The sequence below is a fragment of the Pseudorca crassidens genome, chromosome 1 (assembly GCF_039906515.1).
Source record: "Pseudorca crassidens isolate mPseCra1 chromosome 1, mPseCra1.hap1, whole genome shotgun sequence".
Lineage (NCBI taxonomy): Eukaryota > Metazoa > Chordata > Mammalia > Artiodactyla > Delphinidae > Pseudorca > Pseudorca crassidens.
Genome location: NC_090296.1, coordinates 85,549,421 through 85,563,757, shown reverse-complemented (window position 1 = coordinate 85,563,757; position 14,337 = coordinate 85,549,421). Strand labels below are relative to the sequence as shown.

Sequence of the window (14,337 nt, the reverse complement as noted above, 5' to 3'; positions counted from 1 at the left end):
TTATGAAAAATAGTGTGCAACTTAAAACAAATTCATCTATCTTATGTGAATTAAGAAACATGTTAAAGCATTCTTAATTTCCTGAACATTTCTATTCACATTAAGTTTTAGAGAGTGATTCAAAACCAAATAACTCCAAAAGCAGCCTTTAATACACACACTAAATATGTCATTATTTATTAATATGCGTGAGAGGGGAAGAAGGGAAAGACAAAAAGAAGGAAAGTCAAATGAAAAAGTCAGAGTTGTCTAAATCCCAAAGTTGAGATCTACTTTATGAACCTATAACAAAATTATACACTTCCTCAGAAGTTGGCAGTGATTTGAGTCAGCTCCATTTATAAAAGAGCAGGTAAGAAAATCTGTTAACATTAGTATTTCCTCAAGTAGTATTACAGAAGACACTTTTAGGTGGTAGGTGGATATAGAATAACACCATATCACATTGTCAGCATTTTAATCTTTTGATTAAAATACAGAAGAAATTACCAGTCTTTGATATTATGTCTTTAATAGTATGCCAACGTTTTCTAACTTTCTTCATTAACAGAAATAGCAAGCCACATGTTAAGAACTTACAGTAGCTGGCTAGTATTTGATACTTTTTATTATTGTTTCAGTGTATTTATTTATGAGGCTACCCTCTATTTTGGCAAGTAATGTTGGTTTCCAATAACAGTAATACTGCTCCTTTTAAAAGTACATTTAAGTGAACAAATGACTGGATTTAAATAAAAATGTTATGTCAATTGTATGATAGTACAAATGGGAATCAGAGCAAAATACCTGAATGTATGTTCCAAGTGACTGAAATCTGAGAGACAATGAACTACAAAAGGTAAACTGTTTTACAGTTTCATGACAGAATTAAAAATATAAAGAAAGGTTAGAATCCATGATTTAGAAGACATGACCAGTTAAAATATGACAAGATATGAACCTTGAGATACACAGGAAATCAAAACAGCTTCATCAACAACTATCTTACTTTTGAAATTATATATTAGCCATTTTTGGTATGTTTATTTACAGGAAGTAGCAAAAGACAACAAATTTGATACTGTCATCCACTTTTCCTTTCAACAGCACTTCAATTTATAAATCACTTCTTTCCTAAAATATCAAGAGGGATTTGGACCATGCCCCTAAAGACAAAAATATTTAGTAGGAAAACTATCAGTTACCAAGACAGAACTGCTGTTGGCTATTTTATTCCCCCTTAAATCCTGCAAAGTCTTTCATACTCTTTTCCACAGTAATTCCTCTTAGAGTCTACTAAGAGAACAACTTGCTTTAGCTGGTTGAATTAAGATAGAAAAATTACCAAAGTGTTGAACTATTCCTATTTCAAATTCACTTAAACTAAGCCAACAAGAGAAAAAATTTCATTTTAACTATAAACTTAACATATAAAATATCAGAGTCCAGAACAAAGAAATATGCCTCCTTACTTCTATTTCAATCAGTTTACATATAGTAATTAAGCAGGAGAATAATGTCAGTAGTATATAGGAGTTGGGCTGATTCATAAATGATTTTTACTAAGAAAGAGGACCTAGAATTTTAATCTTAAGCAAGGAGGAGAGAAAGGGCCCTCAGCTTGGCTGCAGCAGAAGCAGAAGCCCTCCAATCTTTTTTAAATATAAAGCAGCAGCCCTCCCACCCCCAAAACAGGGAACAACTACATATGGTTCCCTCCTCAGAGATATGCGCCCCCAGCTCTCAGCACACAACAGGCTGCACTTCCTCCTGTGCCCACCTTAACGCTGCTCTACTGGCTCAGAGTTCCACTCCCATATGCAGTATTCTTCAGCCAGCATTTCCATTCTAATGTTTTTGAATATCGTTAATCTCCTGAAGAAATCTCTAGCCCCATTAAACCATCTGTCAACGCTGTTTATCTCTAAAGTACCAGTTACAGGTTTTATTAGCGCTCTGGTTACAAAATTGCATGAATTTTCAGTGATTGTCCTAACCCTATCTTTACCACAAGCTCTATTATTTTCAGTGTTCAGTTTTGCAGAATGTAATGATTTTTAGGAATATATGTATCATGTTATAGCAGAAACACCTGATATATCTATAATCCTATCAAAACCACAAAGTTATATAAACAGCTGTCAGTAAACCAGCTTGTAACATCTAGGCCTTACCTGGTCTCTGGCTCACTGGTGGACTCCCATCAATTCCCGAGAGTATAATGGGAACAGAGCTCAGAGATGAAGTTGGTGTGGTCACCATGGAGGAAGATGCAGCTGTGGTCACCACGACTATGGAGGTGGAGGCAGTGGAAGCAACAGGAAGAGTTATGGTTGGAGGAGATGCTACCAAAGACTTAGGAAAAGCAACTGAAGCCACAGGGGTAGTTATCCCAGTCGTTTTGATAAGGTTCACAGTGGCTGTAGACTGGGTAGGTGTTACAAGGGTGCTGGTATTAGTTTCAGAGACCTCAACAACCCCTGCAGTGGGGGCACCAGAAGAATAAGTAGTTTCCTTAGTTCCCACGTCAGAAATAGCAGTCACAGGTGTCACAGCAGTAACATTCTCTAAAAACACTTGAGGGGTGGTAGTAGTGACAGCAGCAGTCACAGGACTGCACACCTGAACTGGCTCAGAAGAAACCACAGGTGTGACGACCATTACTGGAGAAGGTCTGATACTGAACTTCTGTGGCCCTGTTAGGGGTTGGGGTGTGCTAACTCCAGGTATCTTCTGTTGCAGGGCTCCAACTTTACTCATCACAAACTGTGTGAACACACCACCAGGAGAGGGTCGAGCCGCTGCAAATAAAAATTTGCTGGTCAAAAATCTTCAGTTCTCATATTTTATCCTTGTAGTGATTGTGTTTATCAACATATTGTGCACCACTGGGTCAATTTCTTACAGGTATTAAGAAATTTCTTACCTGCATTACACATGCCAATTTCCACCCACAGAAATCAAACACACCTCTCCACCCAAACCAAACCTTTAAAATTCTAACTTTAACAAAGGGATTGAAATTGGGTGTTCCTTCTGAAATTCTTTTGGTTATGCAATATAATCAAATTGCCAGGACACTAAAAAGACAGTACAGCAGCACACAACTTCATCATCTAAAACAGATGAAGAGACTGCACTCCTCCTCATTAGAAAGGACGCCTATACCCTTTCTCTCTGGGTGTGGATTTCTGCCTAGCTTCCAACTTAATACAACTGTTTCTCTGTGTGCTCTCTGAATGAATGAATAAAAACAGATGAAGAAAGTAAGAAGTTGAAACTGTATTCCTAATTCTAATTTTAAAACTTTTTTCCATCACTTCCTCCTGTCCCAGCACCTCCACCTCTTTATTGCTGTCCTTTTACAAGACAGTAAAGTTTTGCATTTTTCTAAAATGTATAAAGACATTTTTTAAAAGAGGGCAGGGGGCTTCCCTGGTGGCGCAATGGTTGAGAGTCCGCCTGCCGATGCAGGGGACGCGGGTTCGTGCCCCGGTCCGGGAAGATCCCACATGCCGCGGAGTGGCTGGGCCCGTGAGCCATGGCCGCTGAGCCTGCGCGTCCAGAACCTGTACTCCGCAACAGGAGAGGCCACAAGAGTGAGAGGCCCACGTACCGCCAAAAAAAAAAAAAAAAAAGAGGGCAGAATAAGACTATCTTTTTTAAAAACCACCAACTGAAGCTACTTTTTAAGAAAGAGGTAAAATGGGTTCTTTTTAAGGCAAGGCCTATCCTCCATCTTCACACAAGTCCAGCATTTAGCCAGAGATTTCAATTTCCTATTAGAGGAATAAAAATAGAGCAAATGACATTTTTACTTAACATTCCTAAAATAGACCTGAAACAACAAAAAGAGGAATCCAGTAAACCAACTGTATATACTCTCAATGCTAAAACACAAATGATTTCAAGAAGGTAATTTTTTACAGACTCTAGCACTGCAATGTTAAACAAATGAGGTTTTTACTCACAGAACAGGGATGAATATAATAAAGCACTGTTTCCAAAATTCTATTTTACAAGAGCCTTCTACTCTAAGACTAATACTAACTCAACCCACTTTGATTTTGCTAGCTCCTTGGTTTCATTAAGTTCAAGAAACATACATATGACTGGTACCAAAAACACCAGTCCTCATAGGAAAAATAGTAAATTAGGGAAGTATTTAAGAATACATCTGCCCTTTTGAAAAACAAAATTAAAAACCTAAGTCTTTTTCTACATTAATAAAAACAGTCTAAAAGTCTGGAAATAACTGTAAAACTAACTCAAATTCAGTTCATCTAGTATTGTAGGTCATCAGAAGAGTTACTAAAAAATTAAAAAATTCAGGCAAGATAGACATCAAGAAAAAAAATAATGCCAACTTCTATATTTCTCTAAGTTTTACAACCCCCGTATCTGTATCCACTGGCCCAGCACCAGGTTACAACCCTTTGGAAAACATATATACAGTCCAACTTACCAATTGGTCTTTTCGCCGGGACAAATGCCTTCAGATTCTTCCCAGGGCGATTTGTTGTAGCGCTGGAGGAGGATGCCGTTTTGGAATTGGATGTTGAAGGCAACAGGGTACGTGGTTTCCTGGATGCAGCCACCTTGGCATTGGATGCTACCTTGGAGATGACAGTACTGAGGGTTGAGAGGTCCAGGACTGAGGGTCGCAACCTGCCTGTGATATAAGCAGCTAGCCTATTGGCTGGATGCAATGCCCCCATCTGTCCCAATAGCAACTTAGCCTGCGGGTAACTCTTACCATTAACCTGAAACAAGTGGCAAAGAGAAATTCTGTAAAGATAAAATTCTCTTGCTAACTCATCTCCCTTGACAAGGGTTTCATTTTTACCAGGTTTTAAAAGTCTGTTTTTCAGATTTAAAGGGAAAAAGAAATGGACTTTTTCCATTTGGTATAATCTGAGTATTTAGGAGATGGAAAAAAATGTTGTCATCTGATACTCTAAACTAATCTCATCTCCTTCATTTTGGTAGTTTGGAAACAGAGAATCTTAGAAACTCATCATACCTGCATCCTAGATATGTGTAAGATACAGTCAAATCTAAGGAAAACCATCCAATTGTTTTACTTGTCAACATGCAACTCTGGTTAAGCTATTAACAATCATCAGCAAAAAATATGAGTAACTGTGTTCCATGAAATCTGACAAGACCAGTGGCATGATGAACCCTTCTCATAAGCATCCTTCATATTTGAAAAATATATGGTGAGTCTACTTTAACTTATGAGAAAGCCACTGTTACAAATACCTAAGCCACAAAGTCACCTTAGTTTTCAATTTTCAAAAAACTCAACTTTGAAGATAACTGTCTTCATCTTTTGGACAAAACTTGGACTCAAGATAAATGCTAGTTGAAACTCATAGTAATTTTTTAAATTTTCAGAAGAAAATGAATCAATGAATGAGGTAAAGATTTTTCTCTACTGCCTGAGTTGACAGACCACCCCATCTTAGGCATGAGAATCATTTTTAAAAAAAGAAAACAAAAACCTCTCAAGTTTCTTACCCAAGTTCTCTATGTCATATTGCTAAGTGACTAGAGGAGATACCCTTTCCTGTCTCTCTTTTCCATCATTTAAAGGGGTGAGGGAGTGGAGTGAGGTGGGGAAAATCCTACTCTCTAAATTAATAGGGAACTGGTGAGGAGAATAGCTACACCAAGCTTCTCTCTCTTCTAAGACACAAAATTACTCTTTGCTACTTAAGTAGAATTGTTATTATTTCCAGAAAGATCAGGAATATCTTTGCCCCATGTTTGATACAAAGAATACGATCTTTCCATCCTAAAGTAAACTTTACTATATAGTCTTCCAGGTTCTGTGGAGTCTGGATCAGATACCCCTATCTGCTCCTTTGGGACTTGCTCTGAACACTACTCAGTAGCTCCCCCAAAGCATACCTCATAACAGTGGCCTGACTGCTTATGCAGGTTCATATTTTACGGTGGCTTTCTGAGTCCTACACAGGAGAACACAAAATTTCTATGACTGTATCTGAGGGGCGTCTAATCTCACTAGAAATGATCTCAGGTAAGTCTCTGTTCTCAAAGTATCAATCAATAAATGAAACAAGGAGAAAACACTCTTCTCATCATTAAGTGTTTAAGAAATATCAACAGAAGCAGTTACATAGCAACTGCAACAGAAAGTTTTTAATTAAGTAGATCAGTCATAACAGTGGAACAGACCTTAGCCCAGAGAAGCAGTTGAGCTAGTGAAGTCAAGTAACCTTAGCAATAAAGTCAGACACTACCCCACATTTGGTACTATGATATAAAAGTGCATTTGATATGTCACTGAACAAAAAGAGAAAAGCTTTTTGACTGTGACATTTTACCTCAGAACTTTTCTTTCCAAAGGATTTTCTAATGCCAGTATAATTTTACTAATATACCCGCCTGAATTACTTAACAGCAAGGATATAGATATTTGCCCTACAACGATTAGACTGCAAAAACTCTATGAATCAAATAAAGAAAAAATAAGTAAATTGTGGCTCATTTTTATATTTACGTATTTGAATAACACCATTCTAAATTTAAATTTTCTCCCAAGTTTCCAAACATACTGCCTATCTTAAAAGTCAGTTTCACCTTGTTTATTTTAAAAGCTGTCTGCTAATAATAATCCCAAGAACTAGACTGAATCCCTTACTCTCCTTGCTTGACTGTCAAAATATCACTGCAGCCCAGGTAATACAGTTTAAGAGCAACTTTCTAGGAAGACTAGAAAGAAAACTATAAGCCAATACAGTATTCTATCTTTCTGTTTGTAAATGTGCCAAAAATTCACCCTAGGTATGCATCTAACCTAGGCCTATTACAAAAAGAGGTAATGATTTTGTCACCCAGTTCCCAGGAAATGTGAAGATAAGTAATATAAGGCCCACAAAGGGTTCTGAAAAATCAAGGTGTTTCCTAAGTATAAAAAGGTGCTACATCCAGATTAAAGATAATTCTCACCTGGATAAGCCCAGATGTGCTTGAACTGGGTTTACGTTTATAGGCCACAAGCTTCCCTGCAGGAGAAAGCCCTGCATAAAAGGGCAGACCTTTGCCTCCATGTAATCTCTCCCTCACTGAATCCAGGGCATCTGTCTGCACGGGAGAGATATCATCCATTTTCCCAGGGGATAATGGACCGTCAGGAGTCTCTGATCCAGATTTCTCAGCCATATCATCTTGGTCTTGACATGATGGCATAGAGATTTTCACACGAGAAGAATAAACAGGAGGATTCTTTTCACCCCGGCTCTTTCGCTGAGAAGCCAACTCAATGATGAAGCTGCCCACCTTAAGTGACTGTGGCATGTTGCTATTGATGTGCTGCGATAAGATGCTCAAAATCTTGTTCCGATCCTCCTCCCAGTTGCAGTCTGAGATGATTTCTATCAGTTTGGTGGGACCGCCAGGTGACCTCTGATGCACATAGGAGGTAGAAGAGGATTCCCCTTCATTGCAGGAAGACTTCCAGCTCTTTTCTGATAAAGAATTGAAAGATATTTCTGTATCACAGAATTTTGTACTGAACTTTGAAAAATTTTTTATTTTTCCTGAGTTCTCAGAAACTGCCAGGGGCATAGAAATTCAACAGTTGCCCAGTGTCCCATTCACAGGTACTTTCAGTGGTAATTTGACACTCATAATTTGGGAATTTTCCATGAAAAAAAAGATTCCAGATAATCAGACTATAAAATCTTCACTATTCTGCTCACTGGGCTCTCAATAAAAGGGAGTCCCTCTTAAGACTGCCCTAAAAAGCCATTAACTATTACCTAAGAAAGTATCACCTTGCAAACAAAGTATATAACCAAGGTTAGGCTTATTTGGGATAGTGTACTTGCTATCCATATGGGCAAAGCAAAGATACTTGCAAGATGCTTTGTAATATGTGATGGGTAAAGACAACCCTAAAGAACAGCAGCAAGAGAGATGGTGTTTGGTTTTTAAAAAAAAAAAAGTGAGCTCTATCTCTAGTTTCCACTGCAAATACTTCTGAATTACTTCTGTATCTCTAGATATGATTGCTCCACTTCTACATTTTATGCAAAACCACTCAAGTGTGCTTATATTCATGGCAACATATTAACTAAATGTATATTCACTAGCTAGATTTCTATAGCAGAATCTCCCAACCAATGTGCTATAGTTACAGATATGTCAGGATACAGATCCCCTCAGCCTTCAGGGTGGTCATGTTAATAGGTAGCTTCCTCCACTTGCCCTGGTGTGCTAACAACATTACCATTTTTTGTGTTTATCATGCCATTAAAAAAAAGTTAGGAGGCACTGCTGCTTAAATGTCTTAAGTTTTAAAGAGCAAAACCAAAAACAAATAGTTAACTCCCTAGACACTACCCTTCACCATAGTAATTCTGGCAGTAGCCTTTACTAGATAAATCAGCAATACTCCCTCCTTTCTCCCTCTGTATTTCTCCAACTGTGGCAACTATTGAGAACACCAGGGAAAATTTCAGTAGCTAATGATGCCAATATTGCTGAGGTTTTTATATAAAGAAGTTTAAAAACAAAAATCACTGACTTCATCCTAAATGTTTCTTGCAACAACATACCATATCAACACCAACAAACTGTACTTCTTAGAACAGGAGTGAGAAACACAGCAAATAATTGGAAAAAAACTTATCTATCATCTCTATTTTTAGCAAAAACTAGAAACAGGGTAGGTAGACATGCTCTGGATTGGTAGCTTTGATTTCCCCCCATTATTAGTATAATCCACACCTATATAATATAAATACTATCAAATGATAAGACCTAGTTTTCATTCTGACCTTGTGATTTATCAGAATCGTCCTCCAGGTCACAGGTGATTGGTTTCAAGGGCTGCTGTTCAGAATCCGGCTCCTGACAAAGAGAGTAACACAGAAAATACTTCAATTCAACACATATTTAATATCAATAGAGACTAGGACATGAGAATTAAATTTCTCAAGGAAGCCTAAAACGGTAGAAAGATTAAAGTGCTCAAAGAACATCTTCACATCCACATGCACAGGTGCATTACTATCATATTATACAACCGTAAAAACAAGTAGTCTTGCTGTTTAATGTCCTTGACAGTGACTGAGTTACCAAGAAAGAATTAACAGTGCACTTCATAGTGTAATTCTAGTAAAGAAGGAAAAATATTTGATGTTTAATGAAACAAGTTTCAGTTATTTAGAAAATTCACCAATGTGGAAAGATGCAAATACTAATAATCACATTAATTAAAACCAAAAATGTTTAAACTTTTAAAAGTTACTCCAACATCAGAAAGAATACTTTTAATGACCTTAAGGGAATATTCTCTAGAATAGGCATGCAGAGAAACATATAAATTGATAGACACATTATGTAAACCTTCTCTGCCCGTTCAGAATTATTTCAAATTATTCCAATAGTAATGCAAATTCTAATACCAGCAACAGGGAATCGGAAGTTAAAAAGAAAAATCTACGCAATAAGTAATTCACCTTTACATTACAGTTCTCAGGACTAGAATGACATGAGCCCTGCTGCTGAAACGATGGTGATGGTGATGGTGATGGTTGTCTCTGTTCCTCTTGTTTTCGTTCATACACTCGAACTCGGGCACAAGTCATCATACTTTCAAAGTACAAGTAGACTGGATCCTTGTCTTCTTCCCGAATCTGTAAGTTTCATACAACAAAACATTCCAAACACTGGGGAAAAGTCTCTGGGACTCCCAAAGGAAAAGGATGTTTAATCTTTGCTTCTATTACAACACTTAAAAAATTTAATGCAAACTTTAAAGTTAAATAGTACAATTACAGTTTGTATGTGCTGAATCTTGGGGCAGTTAGAAAGGATCTGGTTCTCTTTCAAGAAAATTCAGCACACCAGAGCAGTGCTTCTCAAATTATCTGCAGTGAAGGATAAATTTCTTAATTACCTGTCACACACAGACTGAAACTTTTGTAAAATAAATTACCAGAAAAATAAAGGCCAGGTCTTTCAGTATTAGATTTAATAGATAAAAATTTCTCTATCAACTTGTAGCAAAAGTTTCTCAACATCTACTCTCATTTTCTATACTTATTTCATCACAGACTAATAACAAACAGTTATAGATCAGCACTGTACGAGACCACACTGAATAGCACTGCACTAAAAGATCTTCTTCAATTTAATGGACTGTAAAGACTGAAATGGATTTATTAATAATCAGATATGCTTAAGCTATTAACACAAGAGAAGCATCAGCTCTTTTACCTATCATCTTCATCTGGTCATGCAAACGTTATTTTAAATCTTGAACTTTACTGTATATAAAGAAATTTGCTTTAAAAAGATCACAGTAATTTTTTAAACCTTCTCCCTAATGCTTTTCTAATAACGTGTACTACATACATCTTAATCACTTAATATTCTATACTACAGGAATAAGAGTACCTTTTGCAAGTCACGTTTAAAAAAAAAAAAGGCCCATCTTTATATGATCCTTCTAAAGAGAGATTTGGCTATCTTTAAGAATTACAGTAATCCTGCACAGGTCCACTTACACACCTTTTCGTCAACAGTAAATACTACAGTACTACATGATCCTCGGTTGGCTGAATCCACACATGCAGAATTATGGACACAGAGGGTTAAATGTAACATTATATGCAGACTTTTGACTGCACAGAGGGTCCACACTCTTAACCCCTGTATTGCTCAAGGGTCAACCATACTACTATTCACTCTACTTTTAATGACATTTTTTAAAGTGCCATCAATTAAACTGACTAAATCAGAAAGGGAAATGGCTTGCAGACATATTACCTGAAAGCACCATGATTCACAGAATACAAACCAAAAATCTGGTTGAAACCCATGAACTTTACAAATGAAATAAAAGATGTTAACACCAAGCTTACCACAGGATTGGGTTTGGGAGTATATGCCCTTGCAGGTTTAATTCCAGTGAGCAGTTTGCCCTTTACAGTAGTAGATAAAACTTCTGGCTGAGGCAACAACAATGGTTTCATAGGCTCAATGACAGAAGGCGTTGGGATATAAACTGGCTCTGGATCTACTTCACCTTCTACTTTCACCCATAATGGGTAATGTCGAACAGGCTGTTCAGGCTCTGTTTCACATATAGCTTAACAAAAAGAAGGGTAAGATTGTTAGATGCCTTTGGCAACAAAAGTTCACTGCGGCATTGCCAAAACAAAATACGCTCCTCATAAAAAGCACCAACTCATTAAAATAATCAAACAGATGCCCCCTAAGAAAACCTTTAGTTGCCCTCATGCACCTTAATTCATTCATCTATTAACCAAATATTTGTTGAATACCTATTATAAATCAGATACTGTTTTAGACACTAGAGTGAAAACAGCTATGACTAAAACAAAGTTCTTGCCTTCACAGAGTTTATAACCCATAGGAGAAAACAAACTAATAAACATATAGTATCAAGTAAGAAGAGCACCGTTGAACAATATAGCTGGGTAAATAAAGGATGAAGAGTTAACAGGAGATGCTATTATATTTAACATGGTCAGAAGAGACTTCCTCTAGTATCTTGGAAAGGTAATCATTCTATACTACAGTTTTTAATTTTACAAATAACAAATATTTATTGAACCTTACTATGTACAGACTCTAAGCACTTCATATGTTTTAAATCATGTAACTGTAACAATTGTCCTTGAGGTATTATTATTCCCATTTTGCAGAAGCTGAGGTTCAGGCAAGTCCATCAGTAAGAGGCAAAAGCAGGATCAAACCCAGTCAATCTGGCTCCAGAGCTGTTACTGTTGCCTTCTGATGACAAATTGTATTCAAAAGTTAGCCTGAACTCAGCACAGGAGCAAAAATACATTTAATACAAAAGCAATGAAACCTGACTGAGATGAAATCATACTATCAACAAGTTCTACAGAAAGGAAAATATGCATTGATTATTTAACCAAATTAAATGGAGGATCTAGGTTAATAGGCTGCTGGCTTTATTCTTAAAGCAAACTGCCCAATCCCATCAAGAAGACAGAGAAGCAAACCTTGTTTTTTGAATTTCAATAGTCAGTGCTCTGAGAGGATGTAGCTGACTCTGAACCAAAGACCCAAAATCTACGCCTAAAGTCACATAAAATGTGACTACGCAGCAACTGACACTTAATCAGACACTTAATCTTTTATAACAAAGCAGTATCCAAACCGCTACCTGATTTCATAAGAAGTACACCTGCTCTGAACATTAAGACCCAACTAGTAAAGAACAATTTTGCCCCAAAGTCTCCTAAGGCTAACATCATTCAGAGCATAACCACAAAATACTGAATAAAGGCTTAAAATAGGGAGGAAAAAACCTTCAGAGCTAGAATGTGATTGGGCCAATTAATTAGCTACTTAGCAGTCTCTGTTAACCAACTTTTATAACTTAGCTTATTTATCACATAATTCACAAAGGCTGGTTAAACCCTAGTATTCATTCATGTATTCAAATATTTAAATGTTCACTATGTATCAGACTTTGTAGATACAGTAATGAACAAAACTGACAAAAACCCCTGCCTTTATGGAGCTTACATTTAAATTGGAGGGAAGAGGGTAAGGCAGGCAATAAACAAGACAAATAATGAAAATATGTTGGATTTTGATAAGTGCTTACGAGAAAAAAACAAAGCAGAGAGAAGTAAACAGTATGTTTAGCGAGTATGTATTTTGAGGGTGAGTGTTGCAATTTTGAAAAGGGTAACCAGGGAGACTTCCCTGGCAGTCCAGTGATTAAGACTTTGCCTTCCAATGCAGGGGGTGCAGGTTCAATCCCTGGTCAGGGAACTATAATCCCACATGCCTCATGGCCAAAAAAAAACCCAAAACATAAAACAGAAGCAATACTGTAACAAATGAAGACTTAAAAAAAAAAAGGTCCACATCAAAAAAAAAAAACTCTTAAAAGTAGTAATAACAATAATAAAAGGGTAACCAGGGATGACCTTACAATGAAGGTGGTGTATATAGAGCCTCTATCACTCATTTGGTTAAAGCTTTATTGTCTAGTTTTACAAATTATTTCACACACATATTAATTCTACTACAAAAATAAAAGCCTTCAGACAGGTCAAGTACTATTGTCTTACCTCCCTTAATCATGTTTCAACGATTTTCTAAGCCTCCATAAACTAATGATTATAATAAGTAAAGAACCCTTCTCATCTTTTTTTCTTTTGAAAATAATAACTCCTAAATATACAATACTTCAAAAGAAACCCTCTTAAAATGTCTGAAAACGTCCTAATTCCTCATAGAGAATCAAAGACAACTCTAAAGTTTCAATTGTGGATAAGAGGGAAAATGGTGGTTCCAATAAATAGGAGAGTTCACAAAACCTACTGAATTGAGTTCTGTTTAGGACATGTAAGATGGGAGTGACAGCAACATAGCCAAGTAGGGTAAGCAATAAAAATTAGGACTGTCATTGGCAGAGACTACACCTGAAGCCATGAAAATGGACAGCTCCACACAAGGGCCAAAACAACAGTCCACTTCCTCACACTACATTAGCCCGCTGTCCACTTGATTCCTTTACACAGCCTGGAATACAAGATAGAGCACTTCTCTGCTCCCCTCACAATACACTAGAGATACTCGTACCCCTTCATCTGAAACCCAGATAAAGGGAGCTACTAGCAAAGGCAGGATAAGGGGAGAACCAGAGTAGCACATATTCACAGAAATCTGTTTCAAGAAAGAATTAATATCCCCTCATTTCTATTCAAATGCCTTCTAAAATACACTATCTTCCCGAGGTTCCCTAGCGTTATCACTCTGTCTTCTGAGTTCTCGATAAGACTTTTGTTCATGACACTTAAAACACATGGCACTTTTGTTATTGTGGCACTTAAAATTACCATAAATATATATCTACATGATTACCATATACCTGTTTCATCAAACTGACAGTAACCTTTTACAGATGGACTTAGAAACTAATTATCTATATCTTAACTCCTCTCACTCCTAGCAGTGCCCAACGTACTTGCTCCATAAATGAAGTGTTAGACATGCAAGTCCGAGAAAACTGCTGTGCTAATAATCAGCATACTATATTCATCTCCCTCTTATTTTGAAGACATTTTCAACCTTTTTTTTTTTTTTTCTTTTTTCCTGTACGTGGGCCTCTCATTGTTGTGGCCTCTCCCGTTGTGGAGCACAGGCTCCAGACGCGCAGGCTCAGCAGCCATGGCTCATGGGCCTAGCCGCTCCAAGGCATGTGGGATCTTCCCGGACCGGGGCACGAACCCGTGTCCCCTGCATTGGCAGGTGGACTCTCAACCACTGCATCACCAGGGAAGCCCCATTTTCAACCTTTTTATTGTGAAA

The 14,337-nt window shown here is 37.2% G+C and overlaps 1 protein-coding gene across 25 annotated transcripts in view; it reads right to left on the bottom strand.

The window, feature by feature from the left end:
• The window catches only part of MGA (MAX dimerization protein MGA), a 157,644-nt gene that overhangs the window by 21,384 nt on the left and 121,923 nt on the right, over nucleotides 1-14,337 (bottom strand). For 11 of the 25 annotated variants that reach the window (XM_067743907.1, XM_067743917.1, XM_067743950.1 and 8 more), the window contains exons 10-15: nucleotides 10,881-11,107; nucleotides 9,474-9,650; nucleotides 8,790-8,862; nucleotides 6,958-7,475; nucleotides 4,445-4,742; nucleotides 2,154-2,780 (exon numbers count right to left, since the gene is read on the bottom strand). In XM_067743907.1, the coding sequence (XP_067600008.1) occupies nucleotides 2,154-2,780; nucleotides 4,445-4,742; nucleotides 6,958-7,475; nucleotides 8,790-8,862; nucleotides 9,474-9,650; nucleotides 10,881-11,107 (1,920 nt within the window). Of the gene's footprint in view, nucleotides 1-2,153; nucleotides 2,781-4,444; nucleotides 4,743-6,957; nucleotides 7,476-8,789; nucleotides 8,863-9,473; nucleotides 9,651-10,880; nucleotides 11,108-14,337 lie in introns of those variants that run through there. The other 14 variants (XM_067743968.1, XM_067743978.1, XM_067744005.1 and 11 more) reach the window with 13 other exon arrangements.